The sequence below is a fragment of the Conger conger genome, chromosome 15, assembly GCF_963514075.1.
Source record: "Conger conger chromosome 15, fConCon1.1, whole genome shotgun sequence".
NCBI lineage: Eukaryota > Metazoa > Chordata > Actinopteri > Anguilliformes > Congridae > Conger > Conger conger.
In genome coordinates, this window is record NC_083774.1 from 19,746,773 (window position 1) to 19,767,058 (window position 20,286).

General features: G+C 41.8%; 1 protein-coding gene across 1 annotated transcript in view; it reads left to right on the forward strand.

Annotated features, from left to right (window-relative positions):
* Positions 1-20,286, forward strand: part of znf536 (zinc finger protein 536) — a 163,232-nt gene that overhangs the window by 96,112 nt on the left and 46,834 nt on the right. Inside the window, exons 4-5 of the mRNA XM_061221226.1 lie at positions 13,910-14,068; positions 19,011-20,236. Coding sequence (XP_061077210.1) covers positions 13,910-14,068; positions 19,011-20,236 — 1,385 coding nt within the window. The remainder of the gene's footprint in view (positions 1-13,909; positions 14,069-19,010; positions 20,237-20,286) is intronic.

The window sequence follows — 20,286 nt, forward strand, 5'->3', positions numbered from 1 at the left end:
TTCCTATAAGCTCATTTCTGTGACAGAGTAGGAAGTAGGGAACACACAGTAAGCTGTGCTGTACTGTATAAATGACTAGAGACAAAGTTTCTCCTCCTGTTTCTATATGTGTGACTGATGTGATCCACCCAAGCGAGATGTTACGGTGTAGAGCGGAGTAGGCCTCTCAGCCCTCTCAGAAAGTTTGGCAGATCACAAGGGGGGCGACAGTGGTTTAACACAATCTTTGAGGGGGCCGGGGGGAACGCCTGTCACCCAAGACTCAGGCTAAGTCCTAGTTGATCTGCGGGAGCACAAAATGCCACATCCCCTGGCGACCACCACAGGTGATGTGTAATCGCGCTTGCACAGTCCTCCTCCGTCCAGAATCAGGTATTTCCTATTAGACACAGAGATGAGACTCAATGGGAAGAGGATTCTGGGAGACAGGAAATCCTATTGTGTGAGGATCTGAGCCCCTCTTCACATTTCAAGCATTTCTGCTGGTCTTCAAGAACAGAGGATTCCGTTGTACTGTGGAATGTTTGTCGGGAAAAAGGGGTAACTTTAGAAAAAAAAGGGGCAACTTTAGAAAAAAAAAAGTTAAAAGTTTGGAGGTTCTGGATTTTATTCATAAGAAACAAGCTGTTCACATTCTGATAATGGCACCATGTCAATGAAGTCTATTTTGGTAAAGTTGTATTTTTAGTGCTGGTGAGACATCATGCAGCTCTGGCAAGGCGGGTTTAGCTCCTGTGTCTCCATTCTGTGTTGAACCACGATTCTTATTTGAACAATCAGCTGAATTATAGACCACTCAACGACTCAAAAGACAACTTTCAGTTTGATAGCATGCTGGCTAAACCTTAATTTCCGCCCATTACTGCGACATTGTAAAACGAAACGCTGCAGCAACATTGAGAGAACGTTGGGGCGCTGTCACTTTTTTTGTTCACCTGCTCAGAAGCAGAAGTTGAACCTTCTGGTGCATACTGTTCAGTAGGTTAGTTAACGGTGTAACACTTTTGTGGTTGAATCAGCAATTTGTCACAACCTGCCATCTGCAAGCTTTTTTTTTAATCCAGTCAAGATGGTGAGAAATTCTACATTTTGGAGCAACATAAACATTTAATAGATTTGCATGAATAAATTACAGACAAATAATTTGGTGCGTTTATTTGGATATATTCTCCCAAATGATCAAAGTCCATGAGATCTTTTTGAACATGAGAACAGACAGGAGGACAGTGGGAAAAAAAGGAAAAAGCGTCTGTATCCGTGTCCTGGCACTGACAGAGAAGTTGTGGGTGTTGCACCCCACGTCTCACAAATCCCAGCAGCACCACTATTTCAGGGGCACCGTGCTGTAAGAGGGGCCATCTGGTTGTTTTGCACAAGTGTTGTGGCTACGCATCCGTACAGGATGCCGACTTGGAAGTGGTCACCTTCTCCGCGAAATCGCTCAATCTTCTTTTCTCCTCCTGGGCCCGTAAAAAACGGGGTCACGTGACCTTCGCGGGAAGTGCAGCTTTTCAGCAGCTGAGAATCACAGCTATTTGTGATTTTTTTTTTTTAATGTTTTTTTTTTTTGGTCTGTTTCATTTTTACATTTTTTTTTCTCTTTAGCTCCCTGTCTCTTTGCGACGTTTTCCTGTGACTGTAATGCCAGGCTGTGGGGTTCTTGGAGGGGCCTACATTGACAGCAGGTTCCTCCGGCACAAGGCGTGCTCACGTCTCTAGGATTGCGCTGTTTTGGGTTTTTCTCAATCTTCAGGAGCCATCGTACGCAAATCCCAAAATTTTCCTTCCGCTCGTCAGACTTCATTTCGCTATGTGTTTTCAGCATTGTCTTCTGCTCGGCGGAAAAACAGCCCATAGATTTCACCCCTGCTACTGTTTCATTCATTATATATTTATCTACTTATTCATCACAGCCATGTTTATCTGTCTTTAACAGACTGCTTAATGGAGATTACTGAAGTCTTCAAATTAAATCTGAATATCTAAATAGCAATGAAAATAGTTTCATTTAATGTCAAAGATATTTTTTTTCAAAGTCCTCTAACCTTCCAGCTCTAATTCTGACCCAATATTTTATTTTATGCTATTTTCTAACCTCCACATTAAGGAAATATGGATTGCATTTAAGAGCTTTATTGGTTATGAGCAGGAATAAATTAACTTTTAATCCTGTAATTATTAGGTAATAGTCAAAGACCCTGCATTATCACAAGGCTAATTCATCCGCTAACCCCACCCATAGGCAAAATTTAATATGTACAACAGGACTGGTTCATGATTGTTTTGATTTGAAAATCAAATTACATATTTCAGAACCCTGCACCATGTGTTGCTTCCTTCTCAGTTTTTATAGAACACTGAAGAATTGTTATCAGGTTGCTTATTAACTATCACAGCAATGTGGAAAGCATGCTGTGTGTGACTCAATCATCTCAGATCGGTGTTTTCCTCCGCAAATTTACACACTTGGCTCAGTGTAAAGCTACACAAAATCCCAAATTTAACCCAGTTGAGAGAAGTGGAATGCGCAGAAAGCTCACCTCCCCTCCCGCCACCCCTTCCCCCCAAGAGTACCGTCGCCCTCGAGAGCTGTCTTTCAGGGACACTCGCGTATCCGGAACTCTTTCACGGATTTGGGCTAGTATATCCCCAAATTAAAGCCATATAAGAGAGATCGATGAAGCCAACCTAATCTGGTTAGAAGTATTGTTTTGGAAATAGCAGTGCCCATGCAGGGAATCCCAGTGCTGTGTCTGTGGCGCTCTGTTTAAAAGATCAAGTCTTCCAGCTCCCACCTTCCTCTCTCCCAATCTGTTTGTTTTCCGAGCCCAGCAGTTGGCTGAAATCCTAGGTATCACATATCTGACCATATTTCAAGCTGAAATTAAGTATGTAAAAACCTTTCCCTTTAAAGGTCAGACATTAGTGCTGGTAAAAATTGATCTGTGGATTTATGAATTTAGCTTGTGTTAGACCTCCTTTGTAATGGAAGATTCAGTCGGAAGCTTAACATTGCATTGTTTTCCTTTGACAACGTATCCGCGAGACCACTGCAGCTGTTCCCCTGCCCACAATGGCAGATTAATTAGCACAATCATGTGCTCCTGGCTTCCACTCAATATGCAGGTCTGCAGTGGGATAGATAGGTAAATCCTATACATGCATTTCGAGACAGAGAATATACTTATGATGGGTTTCATAACTAGATGTATTTTGTGTCTGACTGGTCAACTCCAACCACGGGTCTAATTGGACAGAAGTATTTTTCGGGAAGTAAATGTTTCCGAAGACAGTTCTTCTCCTCTCTCTCTCTGAGCAGCCATTGTTATTAGCTCCCTTTTCTAATTGAGATTCTGCAGACCGATCCACCCTCTTTCTTAGTTAGTTCCTTGACATTTTAAACTGTCTATTATTCTGCTCTGCTTTCAGGTGCAATGCTGTGTAAATGGCAAGTCAAAAAATTATGTATCTTTTTCATACAGTTATCCATCAAGGACTATTAGAGGATTGGTCTTCCAGCTTCAGTCATTACTGAATGCTGTGATCTTTCTGGATTGATTTTATTACTTACATCTGCTGTCAGTTTAGTTCCCTACATATTCTCCCCTTTTTCTATTTTTTTTGTCTTTGTTTGCCTGGTGGTGTTACCCCAAGGTTGATTTAATAATCATTTAACAGGTTAAAAAAATGCTAAAGGGGTATCACCAATGCTGTCAACAACAACAACAGCAAAAGGCAATTATCGTGCTTTCAGTCAAAACATTGTGCTGTTAATGAAATCCTTTTTTTAAATAAGGTGTTGTAGATTTTTTTGGTTTGATATTTTTATTCTGTTGTTCTGTTTAAAGCAATGGTGAGTCACAAGTGCATTTCGTGCTTGTCAAAAGTGTCTTTACCTCTTTTTTTTGCCATTGCGTAAGATTTTGAATGATTCATATTATGTGTATTTGTTGCAGTATTATTTACATCTTTCCCTTTGTTATCATTTCTTCATTACTATACATTTCTTTATTGTCTGTGTGTGCATGTGTAGATGCCTCTCTCTCTATGCATGCAAGTGTTTCTGTATTATGTGGGCTCAGACGTATATAAACATATATCCATATCTCGACATGCTGGTGTGTGTTTGTGTGTACAGAGGGGAGAGAGCAAAAAAAGAAGTGAATGTCTGTTTAAAGGGTAAGGCAATACTTCTTTGGACAACCTTTGAAGCATTTACTTCATCACAAAATGTCTGCCCTTTTCACTTTATAGGGATAAAGGAGATTTAAACACTACCACAGAAACAGAGGATGTAACTAAAGTCCAATTTAATGACGGTAATGTGAAGGGATCCTTGTTCCTTTAAAAGGAAACAATCTGATTGAAAACAGCACCGGGATCCTATGGGGGTGCCTCGGCTAATTCTGTTTAATGATCTTTTTACTCCTGTCATGCCACAAGCAGTTAGCGCCAGTCAAGGTGCCCACCTTCCTCCTGCCAGGGAGCAGGGGGCAAAGGGCGGGGGGTGTGCCCTGCCCTCCTGCATGAGTCGGGGGTCACACACAACAACAATTTAACCAATCAGAGCTCAGCCTGGCAGTGCTGCCGGTGAGAGCTAATGAATTTAAATTTGCGGGGATGCGAAGAATCACCACGCCGCCTTTTCCTGTCTGAGGTTCAGCCTAAAGTGTTGATTACTCAGTTATTGTACCATTAAAATAGGTGACATTTATTAGATACTGATCTTCATTCGGTAGGAAAACATGCAATTTTATTTAGCTCATAGTTCCGGAAAGGCCCGCAGTTATGCTCAAGTCTGAGGCACCGGTAGCTGTAGTAGAACGCAGTTTGTGAATATATAAGTTTAGCAGCACACGTAATTCTCTGACATATTCACCACTGCAAGGCCAAGACGGGTCGAGCGCCTACTGTTAAATCTCATCAAGCTACAAAGATTTGCCTGGATAGACTTCTGACACTTACTGACAAACCTGGTAGTTTCTATTCTGTGCACTTGAAGTGCATGTGTATGTGCTATATGCCAGATGGTGCCCCCCTTTGAAACAGGACAAACTACTTGACAGACAACATGATCGGCCTTCTCCTTAGCAGCTCTCCGCGTCCAAGGCCTGCTACATTGAAGACAAACTTTGAAAAGAAAACTTGGAATGCTCATTTTAGGAGGTTAATTATGAATTATTAATAATCACGATCCTTAACCTTGATCTTAGTGTAGTGCAGTCTATATAGATAGAACAGTGCATCTTCATTACTTATTGCCTTTTGCCTGCTCTGTATGGCTGGGTATTTGTAAGTACTGTATATAAGATAGTGCCTAGCGTTAGGAATTATTGCCCTCATATTGCAGATGTACAGATCCAGATTAATTTGTAATTAGCACTGAGATTTTGAGCCTCTGTAGATAAAGGACTCAAACTTCCATTCGTGATTCTATAAATGCTGATCACTTAAAAGAACAAATGCTTAAAGCCTGATAAAAATAGCTTAAGCCCGAATTATTTTGTTCGCTGACAAAAACAGACACATATGTTTGAATGCCACTGCATGGCTGTGGCTCACAGTAAATTAGTTTTAAGTAAACTGGTATTGTTTAGTTGTAAACATTTTCAGCGTGTTGGATCTTTAGAGGAGAATCCTGGTTAGCTGAGTGCTAGCTCATTGGAAGCATTGTCCCTCTGCAAGTAGTGTCATAAAAAGAAGCAGAAAAAAAGAAAGTTATTCGCCCTTCTAGCTGAAACATTATTATTTAATTTTCCAATATCCAGTCATGATGGAAATTTCTTTGGGGTTTAGGTTCACATTAATTTGCACCAAATGTCAGATATCTTCTTCAGATAAAAGATGTGACACCAAGAAGAAGACATAAGGCTTTTTTGAGAAAATAGCAGAATAGTTTTTAGTCATATAAGAAGGAGTCTATTAATAGTTGAGTCATCAGCGTAGCAATGTTCTGAAATGGCAAATTGTTAGATCCCCAATGGTGATTATTATTCTCTGTCAATGACCTTCATAACAAATTAACATTGTGGGAGTGGAGCGGAGCGTGCTTTTTAATAGGAATATGTATATGGGGTGAAATCCTTCCCATCTGCGTTGTAAACCAAGAAGTGTGAAGTGGGGAAAGGGGTGGGCTGTGGGGGGAAGTGAGAGTAAAGATTTTTTTTTATCATTTTATTGATTTTCTTTCATTTCCAGGCAAAGAGCATTTTATGATGTTAATAGCAGAATATTGTAGGGTTGTTTTTGCATGTATTATTTAGCCCTGAGGCTGGCATGGCAAGGGAAACAGGGGTTGAGTGAGGGGTGCTGAGGACCTTTATTTAAAGCCACTTTGCCAAATCACAGCTTTTAATGCATCCTGATTGAACTGCTCAGATATTAAATATCTAGCATTAGTTTTTTACATTTGTTCCCCCGAAAACAATGGGGAAAATCACACAGAAGAAGAAAGGTATAACTGGTGGTCACTTGGCCATTTTTTAAGAAAATATATTTATTTTATTTTCAACCAATTCAGGAAAAACCAAATAAAGTGAATGTAGGCGGCTTGAATAACCTTCTCTTATTTAATATTGATTGTCCATATATTCAAAAAGCCTTTGTTCATTGCACATTTTTGTAATTGAGATATTGATTGAGGGAGAATTGCAAGTGTGTCTCCTCATGCTAATGGCTTACCTTATTATGTACAATTACATTTGTATTATTGTTATTAATATCAGCATAATGATGACGGCAGGAATAATGATGTTGGCTGCGTGCTATGCATCTAAGCATCACAATCTTAAATGTGTTTTACAGGTTGCAGGGCCCCTTTATTATACCTTGTTCTTGTTGTTGATCTGGACTGCTGAAAAAGAAATAGGAAATCAATGTTAGCCTTGAGTTTTTTTTTTCCACCATAAGGGGTATTAAAGGCACAGCCCCTCAAACGACTTGGCTGTGAGATTACCATGTAGTATTTTGGATATTTGGTGATGATTACTTGACACGTATGATTTAGTATGTTATATTTTTCTCTCTATCTCTATTTCTCTCTATCTCTCACTCTCTTCCTCCCCCCCCTCTCTCTCTCTCTCTCTCACTAATTTGAATCCACAGAAGAAAATATTCCTTTGCAGATTGAAACTTCCCTCTCTCTGATGATGAGCAGTCAATCTCTGCCAAACAGGGGACATGATGAATATTTACTAAATAACACCCCCAAACTTTACATCCGAGAGCTCCAAACTCCCTGTAGATGAAACCAATGAAAGCACATTGCTCACCCTGTCTCCCTGAAACTGCCATTATCACCCAAGTCACTGCCTTTTCTTTTACTCATAACTGTGATCAGGTGGCAGAATAATAAAGTTAGTGAGACCTCAGTGCTTCGTTAGCCTCTTTTTTTTTCTGTTACATTTTCTTTGAAGCTTGAAACAGATTTCACAAAGAAAACAAAGATGGATCGTTGCCAAAAAACTTATGGCACCATTCCTGACTGGGGAGCCCAGCAGAGCTAGTCTCTTTAAAGACAGTGAGGTGCTCCTTCTGTCATTTTGTTGAAGAAGGAGGGGAGCGTCCATTGTTGTTATCATCATTTATACGTCGACTGTTTGGCTGTGCCATCTTTTGCAATTATACACCAGGGTATTCTCTGCACGACTGAGAGCAAAACGTTCCCATCGCCTTTTGTTTTGCGAGACCATATGCATCAATAAAAATGTATGCCATAGATTTGTGGTAAATGGATGACCTATGGTGTATGCACAAAGCCTTAGAGTCGGCCGAGGTTAATGTTTTATTTACGCCTAATACATTGTTTAATGCTTTTAATGAAAGACAGAGTGTAAATGAATGGCATTGGTGGAGCTACTGTAGTGGGCTTTGAGGTCCAGTAAAGATCTTATTGGGAGAAAATGAAGTCATAATAATTATAATGATAATAATAACAAAAAATTATCTTATTTTATGCTGCCTCCTTCGTTAAGCTAAAATGTTGAATAAATATGGAAACGAATTTCAGTTAAACAATAATAAAACCTCTGTGTACAATTCTCCCATGTTATAAACAGGCAGAAAAAAAGCAGCTCTTTTTTATAATAGCAGTTTTGCTCACAGCCGTGCTAATAAAAATGAATGTTTCTGATTACTATCTGTGCAGCACAGGTGCATGTTTGTTGCAAGGAGAGGTATGTTCATTAATTTTCAGCCATGAAAAGTGCACTGTGCCATAAATACACAGTCCAAAATGCACCCGCTGATAAATGAATGCACAGATTGTTAATGTACCATTGTATGGGGCTGTGTGTTGCAGAGCTTAAAAAAACTTGTGCCAAATTGGAGCTCACTGGAGGTGCAACAACCCTTTCAAGGTCTAGATTATACATGATAGGAGGGAAAAGGGCATTGAGAACACATATACCCTCTGTTTTGCAACAGCATGTGTTCATTGTTTGTGTGGGTTAGAATTTTTTTGAAATTATTTTTAATGGAGGATTCAAAGGATAGTATTTAGTGCTGAAGCTTATTTTAAATGCAAGACTCTGTGAGTCATGCATTTGTTTGATTTAAATATTATATCTGTGTGTATGTGTGTGCTTGTGTTGTGTTTACCTGTATACCTGTGTACACATTACATAAATACAGCTTCATCCATATGTATACCGAAGTGTATATATTTTTTAAACCGATGTGTGTGCTTACATCAAAATACAGATCTTTTATCGTGTCCAATTTAAACGCAATAAATGAAATATTGAGCAATCCTTTTTTTATTTCTCTGTTTAAACCTCAATAAATAAATAAAAAGAATTGTGAACATTTCAGCAATGCTTGGAGCAAGATAACATAGCTTCACTGCAGACAAAGGAAAATTCAGCTTGAAATGGTTGTTTTTCAGTAGCTGTGAAAATGTTTTATTAGGGGACTGCCGAACACCTGCCTTAAAATGTCGTTCTCAACATCTCCCGAATGCCATTTTGCTTAATTGACTTGGAAATGGCCCAAATGTATTGCTGAATGCAGTCTAATTAATATTAATAATAAATGCCATTATTAACATCAAAGAACATCTGGTGCCCCTGTTTACTCACAAGCCTTATATCTAACACATTTTGTGGCTGTTTCATCTTGCAAGCATTATGCAGTAAACAGGGTTTTTATTTTCTATTTTCATTTATTTTTTATTTTTTGCCACACAGGTCACAGTCACCCCCTGCCCAAGTCCTAGTATTATACACGGTGCTCGTTTTAAAAACGGGGAGTGAGAGAGATTTAAATGTTTCCTCTTGGCTGCATTGGTTGCCGTGATACCACAGAGGGTTCCTGGTCTCTTGTGTATGCCTTTCTTTAAAAAAAAAAAAAAAAAAAAAAAAAAAAAAAAGTGCATCTACCAGCATCTGTACACAGGGCTGTACCAGGAGTTCTGCACAATAAATCAACCACTAAATAACTTTAATCTAAAATTTCATTAAGCAGTTCTTGTCAGGTAGTAAAAGCAGGGATAATGCAATGGTGTTTAATGATAATTGGTGTTTGGTTAATAAATTCTGCAAGTTCAAATTACTTTCTAGCAGTCCGTAGAATGCTAGCCTCAGCAGTGTAACTAAACCTCAAATTGATTAACTTGCATGAACCAGGCGTTCACAAAGATGGCACCCGTCCAAATAAAAAAGAGAACAGCGCATCAGCCGGATGGCGTTATGTTGCTCCGGAGTAAGGAAATGAATTCCCTCAGGGTGCATTTTTAAAAGCTAATGCCTTTCAAATGATGTCATCACATTTTACTTTCTTTTCTTTTTTTAAACTAAACATTTCTTTCATATTTTCGTCTTTCTGCACAGAGAGGCCAGTCGCTTGTCAGAACACGTGATGCATTATAATAATGGAAACATCTTGTGTTTTATGATTATTTTTTTATTCCCTGTGTGTGATATCACAGTAATCAAAACCACAGAACAATTTAGCTCGGAAGTGTGATTGCAAGGGCACCATTAAGGGAGAGGCCTTTTTTTTTGCTTGTTGTTGTGTTTCTTTGTTATTTTTTTTCTTCAGCCATTAATGGGAATAGGGTGTGGTCTGTCTGGAGAGGATCCCTCTCACTCTCGTCTGTCTCTTAGGAGACACAAACAACACACACACACACTTACACATGTATCTCATACACACTTGTGAATGCATATGCAGGCACTTACACACACATACACACATAAATGTACACACAAGCAAACATGACTATATACATGTACACATGCAAGCATGCATGCATACACACGCACAAACAAATCCACACACACTCACACACACATTCACACATACACACACACACAGTGCACACACGTGCACACACACACACACACACACACACACAAAAACACATACACACACCCACACACATGCATACACACACACACACACACTCACACTCACACTCACACACACACACAGACACACACACACACACACACACACACACACACACACATACACACAGGTATGCCTGTTTTTGGGTGGGTCCTGAGATGTGTATACTGTGTCACACCAGCTCTGCTCTCCTTGACACGACTGTGCTGTTCCAGACAGTCGCCAGGGTGACTGATGTTTATCCTCCTCCCAGATGGCTTGTAGGACTTTACTACAGTTTCATCTTCATTCTTCCTTCTGTAATGTTACACTACATTTGGGTAAGCCCGTAAAAGAGCAGGAGATGAGGCTAACCATGTTTATTGTGCCTGAAATTGAAAAGTAATAAATCATTTATAGATATGATGTCAATTATATTCTTTGATATCTTTTTTTATCATCTATTATTAAACAGAAGTTTAATACCATTATTATTATTATTATTGTTATTATTATTATTAGTAGTAGTATTATTATTATATATTTTAAATTTTTATTATTATTATTATTATTAGTAGTAGTAGTAGTAGTAATAGTAGTCGTAGTAGTTAGCAGTAATAGTCATTGTAATAGTAACAGTAGTAGTGTTCAGACATTTTGTACATTATCGAGGGAGGTTTGCTGCATTTTCTTCTTTAATCATGAAGTAAATCTAATGGAAAAATGCAATACTGTTGACAGACAATAAATAAGCCAAAATCCTTAACAGCTATAATAGATTGTACCTTTACTTCCACCAGAATATGATCACCTATTCATTGAACAGTTTGTCTGCCATGTAAGCCATAAACTTGAAAGTAAACCGTCGACTGTATACCAGTATATGGTGCCATTTTATAAACATTTATGAAGGAGAGCAATGAGAGTTATAGTTGCAGGCTTTTACAAGTGCCCACCTGCTGGTGACAATTATTTAAATGCTGTGTGCCTCATAGATTTTTTTTTTTTTTCTAAAAAATAAATAAATAAATTATAAAAAACAGAAAATAGTTATAGTTGCAGGGTTATTATGTGTCTCTCCATCCCAGACACTTCTGGAAAAGACAATGTATAATGTGCGGGGTGACCTTCAAATGTCATAAATGTGTTGTGCAATAAACTGTCAATATTTGTGGTTATATGGTACAGGATGACTTTTACAGTAATTGGAACAGCCGCATTAAAAGCCCAGGATCAGTCAGCTGATTAAAGGCAGAGATGCAGACGGGCCGTCACCGGAGCTCCCTTCCCTGCCAGTTTATAAAGGCAAACGCAGCACACGGCGCAAAGGGTGTGGGCTGTGCCCCGAATCACACGGGGTTCAGAGGTCATTTGCTGCCCCGGATCAGGGCTATCTCTGTGATTTACGCACGCCGAAGGGTAAACCCTCGGCCCTGTCGGGTCACTGCGTGTCGGAGGGGCAAGCTCAGTGCTGAACCCCGGGGTTAGTGTGGGTTACGATGAGTGTAGGGCCCTCTGCTCTGTTTCTCGGCAGAGCGGAGGGCTATTGGAGGAGCGGACAGGATGTGACCCCAGAATTGTGCGGGTATCGTAGTTATCGCATATGGGTGCGAGGTATGATGCGAAATGGAGTGTCACACTTAGAACAATGCAAAGCAAAAGCGAGTCTATTTTAAAGATACATTTCAATGTCAAAAAATATATTTGTTTTATCAATGCAACTGCACCCACAGAACCCCCACTAGTAGTGCTTCTGATATAAGGGCATCTATGGTGTTACAGAGCTGTGTATAGAGGGAATACAGTATGGGTTGTCCGAGTGGGTGTAGAGTGGGGAAGGGCAGTATGAGGGTATGTAGAGTGGGGTAGTGGATTATGAGGGGGTACATAGAGTGTGGTAGGGAACTGAGAGGGTATATAGAGTGGGATCGCGCAGTTTGAGGGGGTACTGTAGAGTGGGGTAGGGCAGTTTGAGGGGGTACTGTAGAGTGGGGTAGGGCAGTTTGAGGGGGTATTGTTGAGTGGGGTAGGGCAGTTTGAGGGGGTACTATAGAGTGGAATAGGGCAGTTTGAGGGGGTACTGTAGAGTGGGGTAGGGCAGTTTGAGGGGGTACTGTAGAGTTGAGTAGGGCAGTTTGAGGGGGAACTGTAGAGTGGGGTAGGGCAGTTTGAGGGGGTATTGTTGAGTGGGGTAGGGCAGTATGACAGTATACACCGTGGGGTAGGGCAGTTTGAGGGGGTACTATAGAGTGCGGTAGGGCAGTTTGAGGGGGTACTATAGAGTGGGGTAGGGCAGTTTAAGGGGGAACTGTAGAGTGGTACAGGGCAGTACTGTATTAGAGAGTAGAATGAAGTCGGTAAATCTGAGAGGCTATGCAAAGCGAACCAGGGTGAGAGATGAAGTATGAGATCATAAAGAGCACGAGAATCAGCTCAGTCACAACAATTAATATGCAGATGCTGATTGTGTTTTTTTACTTCTTAAATCTTAATTTCTTCTTTTATGAGAGAGGGGAAGAGAGAGAGAGGGGGAGATTACTGGAAGAGAAGCTTATGAGTCTGTAAAATAGTTGCTTGAGTGGGTTGCTTGATTCAGAAGCGTTTCCCCCCCACATACCATATCATGTGCCTTAGAAAAATAACATTTTTAACCTTATTTGTGTTGTCGCGGGTCATGTGCTGACTGACTTGCAACACAAGTTGTGGATGAGGGCCAGTTACTGTTTTACTGGCTTGGCCGGGGGTGGGTATAGAGGCCTGGCACACATAGTTCCTTCATACTGTAGGCTTGTACAATTTCAACGAATTCTTCACGCCATAACACTCCGTTTAGCGCATTGAGGGGGACATTTCAAACAAGACAGCTATTCTGGTTCCCGTACCGTCAATCCTGTGACATACAAGATCACCCTCGGTTTGCTTATAGATATAGTGTGAGTACTAAAAGTGGAGTTTGCTTTAAAAATCTTCTTGCGGTGCCATTGCCACAGAAAAAAAAGCCCCAAAAAATATCTCACAAGATCTCTTTCAGTTGGCGCGTTTCTTACACGGGTTAATTGACTAATTCCGGATGCAAGTTTCTTGGAGTTGTCACACATCTGAATGAGTAACAGTTCGGAGTGGGCGGGGCCCCGAGTCATCGCCTTTTCATCTCCCCGGCGGAGGAAACGTCACCTATCAAAGTCAGGGCCCTCCAGCAGGTTCGGCCTCTGCTGAGACAGCCATTTCTTTTCTTGTATTGTTCATTTCAGTACAATTCACCATATGCTACCCGAAGACGATGATAGTGAGGATAAAAGATGAAGAGAGTACAGGGGGGAGGACTGGGGCGATATGAAAAGGAGACCTGAAAGCTTACGGGCTGTCAGCATTCTGTCAGGTCGAAAAAGGGTGGGAGAAATAGCTGTACAGTCCCATTGATGTGTTTGACTTTGTGTAGCGTTAGCAGATTTGGAGGGAGGGAGAAAATAGAGTGAAAGAAAAGGAACGCTTCCTCGACGCGTGACGTTGAGGACCCCCCCCCCCCCCCCCTCGAGGTCTGTGGTGCCGGCTCTGACCGGGTGTGTGCGCTGTGTTGTTGCAGATGCTGGGGATGAAGCGGGAAAACCAGCGGCCGGAGCCCAACCGCCCGTCTCCCAGCTCCGAGACAGGGCCCTGGGCACCGCCATGAAGGACTGCCCCTACTGCGGGAAGACTTTCAGAACCTCCCACCACCTCAAGGTCCACCTGAGGATCCATACAGGTATGACACAGCCCCATTTTAGCTCCCGGGTATGATGTGTGGATTATTTAGACGTGATGGTTACCCTGGTGTAAAATTCAGCTATGGTAGCTTGACGAGCTTGTCACGCTGGTCATAAGCTGGTCTAGCTGGGTATGAGCTGGTCAACCAGCATGGTCAAGCAGGTCATAAAGCTGTTCTAGCTGGGTATGAGCTGGTCAACCAGCTACCAGCTGTTTTTCATAAAATAGCTTGAGCTGGTCAAACCATGTCGAGCTGGGAGCTGGTGTGAACTTCAAAACCTCCTACAACAACAACGCTACATCTCCCTCTGCCTGGTGCAAGGTTGAGGGTGCCCGGTGCAGAGTAATGATGTGGACACTGCTGAATCCATGAACACAGCTCCAAACGCCCCCCAGTAAACACGCGGGTGTGCCATGAACTGACTGAACACTGGGAGAATGCCCTGAATAAGGACATCTGCCGAGAACATTATTCACACAGATATGCAACATGCCTGAAATCCGCTTTATTGCAGCGTCTCCTTTTTGTGAGAATTTATTTAGCTCAGGGGTTCTGAGTTCAAATCCCACTGGGACACTGCCGTTGAGCCAGTGTACTGTAAAATACGCTCATTTTTAAACAATGAAACATAAGCCACCTTGGGTTAGGACATCTATAATGATTCTCCATAGTTACCCCATATCGTAACCATCTATGTAGATTACACTGAAAATGTAATCCCATGACTTGTTGACATGAATGCTCTGGTACACAGACGCTTTAACCGTTAAACTGCTTAAAAAGGGGCCGGCTTTCCTTGAACCAGCAAGGAACAGAGAGTGATTGACAGTCTGTGGTGTTCGCTGCAGAATACAAATTCAGTGTATTATCAAAAACAGCATGGCTTTACTGGAGATGTAAATCAGGCAATGATTCTTATGTACCATCTATTTAAATTAGGGATACCTTAACCTTATTTTATGTTTGCAGTTCAGGCTGTCCTCTAAGACCTCTAGTTCGGCTGCAGATGGATAAAAATCTGAAAATGAATATCGTAGTCCCTTAGGGGATTGTTGGTCTCTTAAAAATGTGATATATTTATCAGCAGCTGTTTCTGAATGTGTTCTCAAAAGGAAGGTTTAATAGCTACCCTTTGGCATTTGAAAAATCTTTAGTGTAGACTTTTTAAAAATCCCAAGCAGTGTAAATGACTTTGTGTGTACCATTCCCGAAGCTCAAAATCTCACAATCTCCTGTTGCTTAGAAATCATTTCCATTTTTTTTTTGCCTGCTCTGAACAAGTGGACCACCCAAACTGCCTCTGCCCTCTAAGTAATGAGCACATACCTCTGCTTTGAAAGGGAATTAATACAGGAGTGTCATAGAAGCTTGCACTACACTGAAATAATTAGGATTTTTTTTTGCTGACACAGAATGCTCATGTCAACAAGAGCGGGGCTGCGATGCCTTTGCATCCTGGCTTCTCTTACACCATACAGTACATATAGGGGAAGAGCTACAAATACGCTCTTTAAGTCAGAAGGATGTTTCCTAATTATTTGAATAGGAATTATGCCTGCTTGATGTTGGTACTGTACAGTAAGGGGTTCTTTAAGGGTGATATTTTACCTACAGGAAAACACTGCCACGCTGTAGCCCTTAGTTTCTAATAAGGCCACTGTTAGAATGTGCAAATTAAATTGCACATAGCATAAATGGCATATACTATACATTATGCATTCGCTTCCAAACACTGTAGGTGCTTTGAAACTTGATGGTAGCCCTTTGCAAGATTGGATCATAATTGCCTCTCTCATGTGTGTGATATGAGAACACCTTAGTCAGATTTACATCCTTGAAAAAAAATGTAATTGAAATAAAGTGTGATGTATCTCAAACCTCTTAGAAAACTACAATCATGTTGCTTACAAAACAGGCCTCTATTGTAAAATAAAAATACTAGATTAATGACTTGCTAACATTTTGTTGAAAGGAATGAAGTGAATTTAAATTTCTCCAAAAGTTAAAGAGCTAATGTTACAGTATTAATTTCCTCTCGAACACTGAGTGGGAAAATATCCATTAGTGAAATTAACTACAGTTTCTAGGTAGCTAACAATGTGCAGTATACAGTGTGGGGCACAGTTAATGAACACTGCAGTGGGTGATATTTCATTATACAAATTAATGCTCACATTTTAATGGGAAAGTCACATAATGAATCTAGGCTTCAGTGACAGCAATTAGAGACACAGATTGTCCCCTTCTGGACAAGGCTGTATTTAGCAGTAAGCAGCTGTGTTTAAAAAAAAAAAAAACTCTTCACTCTATCGTGTGCATGTGTAACTTTTACAAAATCATTTGAAAGTTTTTCCCAACCTCTACGGACGGAGGGGGGCTCACGGAATCCGATGCATATTTGTATGACACTTTTACTATGACAGTTTTTATAAGGTTACATTAGCCAAAGGAAACAAACAGCTACTGCCCAGAGCTAGGAGAACATAAGCTTTGATCAGCTGTAAATCTGGTGGATGGGGTTGGTTCTTCAGCAATTCCTGAGCAGTTGTGACGTTAGCACAACCAACTGTTTCCAGCCTTTTCTCTCTCTGACTTCTTAATGGTTTACCAACTTCTTCCTTAATTATATTAAGTTAAGTGGAAACTAATATTGAATCTTGCCGTATCTACTGTTCTTTAACGGTTCTTTCCTGTTGTGCCTCAGTGTTTATTCTTCACTCTTTCTATGGAGCGGTAACAAACTGCCAGAATCCAAATGAATGTGTTTAAACTGGACTCCTTCAGGAAGGAAAGCATTACTGCCGAAGAAAGCTTTGCTTAAATGTCACATAATACATCTAACCTTTGATTGTGGAACTTCTTTCTTTCCACTTGCCACACAGGACCAGATGGTAACCTGATAGATAATTCTTCAGGAGAATTAATTACTTGGAGTTTATTTACATTGTCCATTAATGCTCATATAACCCCCCCCCCCCCCTTTCTTCAATTGAGATTTTATTTTTATTTTTTTTCATGTAAAATGTAAATAAAAAGATCGAAAATAAAAAACTTTTGAAAAACTTTTGTTAACAATGAAAAATAAGCACTTCTCTACCTTGGTGTTTCAACAGTCCATTAAGTTTCTCTGAGGTTCTCCTGTTTGTTCGAATATCAATTAAAAGTGGATTAACGGGTGCATAATGACCTTTAACAGTAAATTGTGTGTAATGTTGCAAGGCAGAATACAGTAAATTCCCCAGATGTCACACGTGGCCCTGACGCATGATGGAGCAGATGTCTTACTGGGCCCAAATGGTCCACAAACCGCATGCCGCATACTCCCAGCAATATAGATATTGATTACTCTTCAAGGTTTGTTTAGATTGTGCTGGGATTTATATATAATATTTCATCCCATCTGCACCCCCAAGATGTGTAGCTTGCCTGTGTGTGTGTGTGTGTGTGTGTGTGTTTATGTGTGTGTGTGTTCGCATGGCTTCTCATTCCAACATCTGAGTATTAACAATCTCACAAAAGCAGATCTTTATGGTTTTCTTTTATTATTTTTCTTTTCTTTTCTTTTTTGTTTTGATTGTAGCCAAAAGAGCGTTTTGTTTTATTAAAGGAATTGGAGATGATCGTTTGAGGAGAGGTTTCCTTATTTAATCAACCCCCGCCTCATTTCCCACTCGGGGGCTAAACCCTTATTGGGTTAAAAATTCATCTTGCATGTTTTATTTTAAATACCAGTTCAATATGCATTCCTGTGTAAAAGTGTTCCCCCGACTGGTTTGGCTGGCATTATTATGATATTGAATTTATATTTGTAGACCTTTATTTAGGAACAATGCAGTAGGTCTGCAGATCTTTGAATCTTTTCTGGAATGGTGCCCTCCAAATAATGATAAATTACTTGAGCTGTATGCCATTTGCTAATTATATCCATGATTTACTGCAGAGCAAGACTTAAATCATTCAATTCAGTCTTGCGTAACAATGCAACATTTTTTCAGTTTAAAAAATGGTTTCCATGTGTATAATCTAAACACGTTTTATAGCTATATATACACACAATACTTGACAAACATCCTTTAATTTTAGATTGTGTTTCCATCTTCTACCCAGCTGTAGCCCCAACTAGAACATTTATTCAGGGTACTTTCATACATTTAAAAGAGGCTTAGCCTTTTTGTTTATTTTTTATTGATTATACAGCTGGCTTTAATTATACGCCTATTGTAATTGCTAGCAGGATGCATTTCATGTCAATACATAGGCTACTGGAGAGTATTTTTAAATCACAAAGTGTACTGTCTTTTATATATGTAAAAGGCCTATTTTATAATAATGGAAATCAGCAACTGGGCTGATATACAGTTTATATGAAAATATGGTTCATGTACATGGCATTTGCTGAATATTATTATGTGGTCCATTGTATGCTCTATATGTTTTATATCCATGTCTTACATTCATATTCAGTATTATTTTGGGGGTTCTATTATCTCTTTTTTTATATAATGGTTATAGTTCTATACCACAGAGAATATATAGCTCCTGTACAATGTGATTTATGTTTCCCAAGATAAACTGCAAATAGAGAATGTCCAAGAAATCACTGCCTTGTTGCCAAGGTAGTGGCTGACAGCGAACAAGGCCAGGAGAAGACCAGCATCACACCCCCCCATGCAAACAGAGATAATATCAAGACAGTTTTGCTGTCCGTTGAAAATATTATCTGTTCATTGGTCTGAAAGCACCATATGGTGAATGAATTGCATTGTGTTGACATGAGTGATAACTTACTTTGCAAGAGCTGGTTTAAGCTGAAAACCATATTCAGTTGACATCTCAAAAATGAGTCGGGAGTGCTGTTCTGTTGTCAGCGGGCGTGAAATGTTGCTCCCGGCTCTCATTTGACTTTGGCTGTGCTGTTTTGTCTCTGTTGCCCTGACAGGTGAGAAACCGTACAGGTGCCCGCACTGCGACTACGCGGGCACGCAGTCGGCCTCGCTGAAGTACCACCTGGAGCGCCACCACCGGGAGCGGCAGAACGGCGGGGGACCCTCCTCCGGACACCCCCTCCCCGAAAACAAGGACGAGCACGCCAAGGGCGGCATCTTCATCAGACCCGACGTCCTCCGCGGGGTCTTCAAGGGCATGCCAGGCGGAGTGGACTTCAGAGGCGGGCAGCTGATGCCCCACCAGTGGGTGCCGCCGGGGATGCTCTCTCCCAGAGACCGGGACCGGCCCGGGCACGGGCACAGCCTGGGAGCGGCCCCCGAAAGCCAGCCTGAGGGCCTGAAGGGCCCCGATGCAGCATCCGGGGACGGGCCGGCGAGCTTCTCCGACCTGGGCCGGGCCTACCAGAGCATGGCGGGCAACGGGGTCAACTTCCAGGGCTCCCTGCAGGCCTTCATGGACAGCTTCGTCCTCAGCTCCCTGAAGAAGGACAAGGAAGCGAGGGACAAGGCGCAGCATTTGGGCATGGATAGCGGCGAGGCCAAAGCCAAGCGAGGCGAGAACGGCGAGGAGAAAGCAGATGCCAAGCCTTCCCAAGGCAAACCTGAGAAGTCTCAGTACGAGCCTCTCGATCTGTCCGTCAGGCCGGATTCTGCCTCCCTGCCGGGCTCCTCCGTTACCATCCAAGACAACGTGGCCTGGCACGGCTGCCTCTTCTGCTCCTTCACCACTTCCTCCGTCGAGCTGATGGCTCTCCACTTGCAGGCCAACCACCTGGGAAAAGCCAAGCGCAAGGAGAGCGGCATCTTGGACATGAAAGGGATGGGCAGGGAACAAATGGGGGAGCCTTCCTCAGCAAGCAAAGCCAGGCTGGCTCCCTCCACCCTCCACCCTGGCAGCGAGAGCCTCTCCGCCAAGCAGGGCCTGCACGCGGACAGGATGACCCAGCAAGAGCCGGGCAAGGACACCGCGGGGGAGCAGAAGAGCACGGCCTGGTCGAACCACATGGACCCCGCCAATGCAAGCGGCTTTCAGAGCAACTTCTTCAAGCAGTTCAGCATGTACGACAGCCCTGGCGGCGGGGCCCCGGGGCCACAGAGCTTCGTCGGCCCTAGCCTCGATCCGCACGAGCAGCAGCTGCAGCGCTCTGATGCGGGTGACCTGAGCCTGGGAGAAGGTTCCGGAGAGCTGGCCGACAAGGTCTCCGGCAGCGAGATGGAGGTGTCCGAGGACCTGGAGCCGCCTGAGAGCGAGGGCGGGGCGGCGGACCA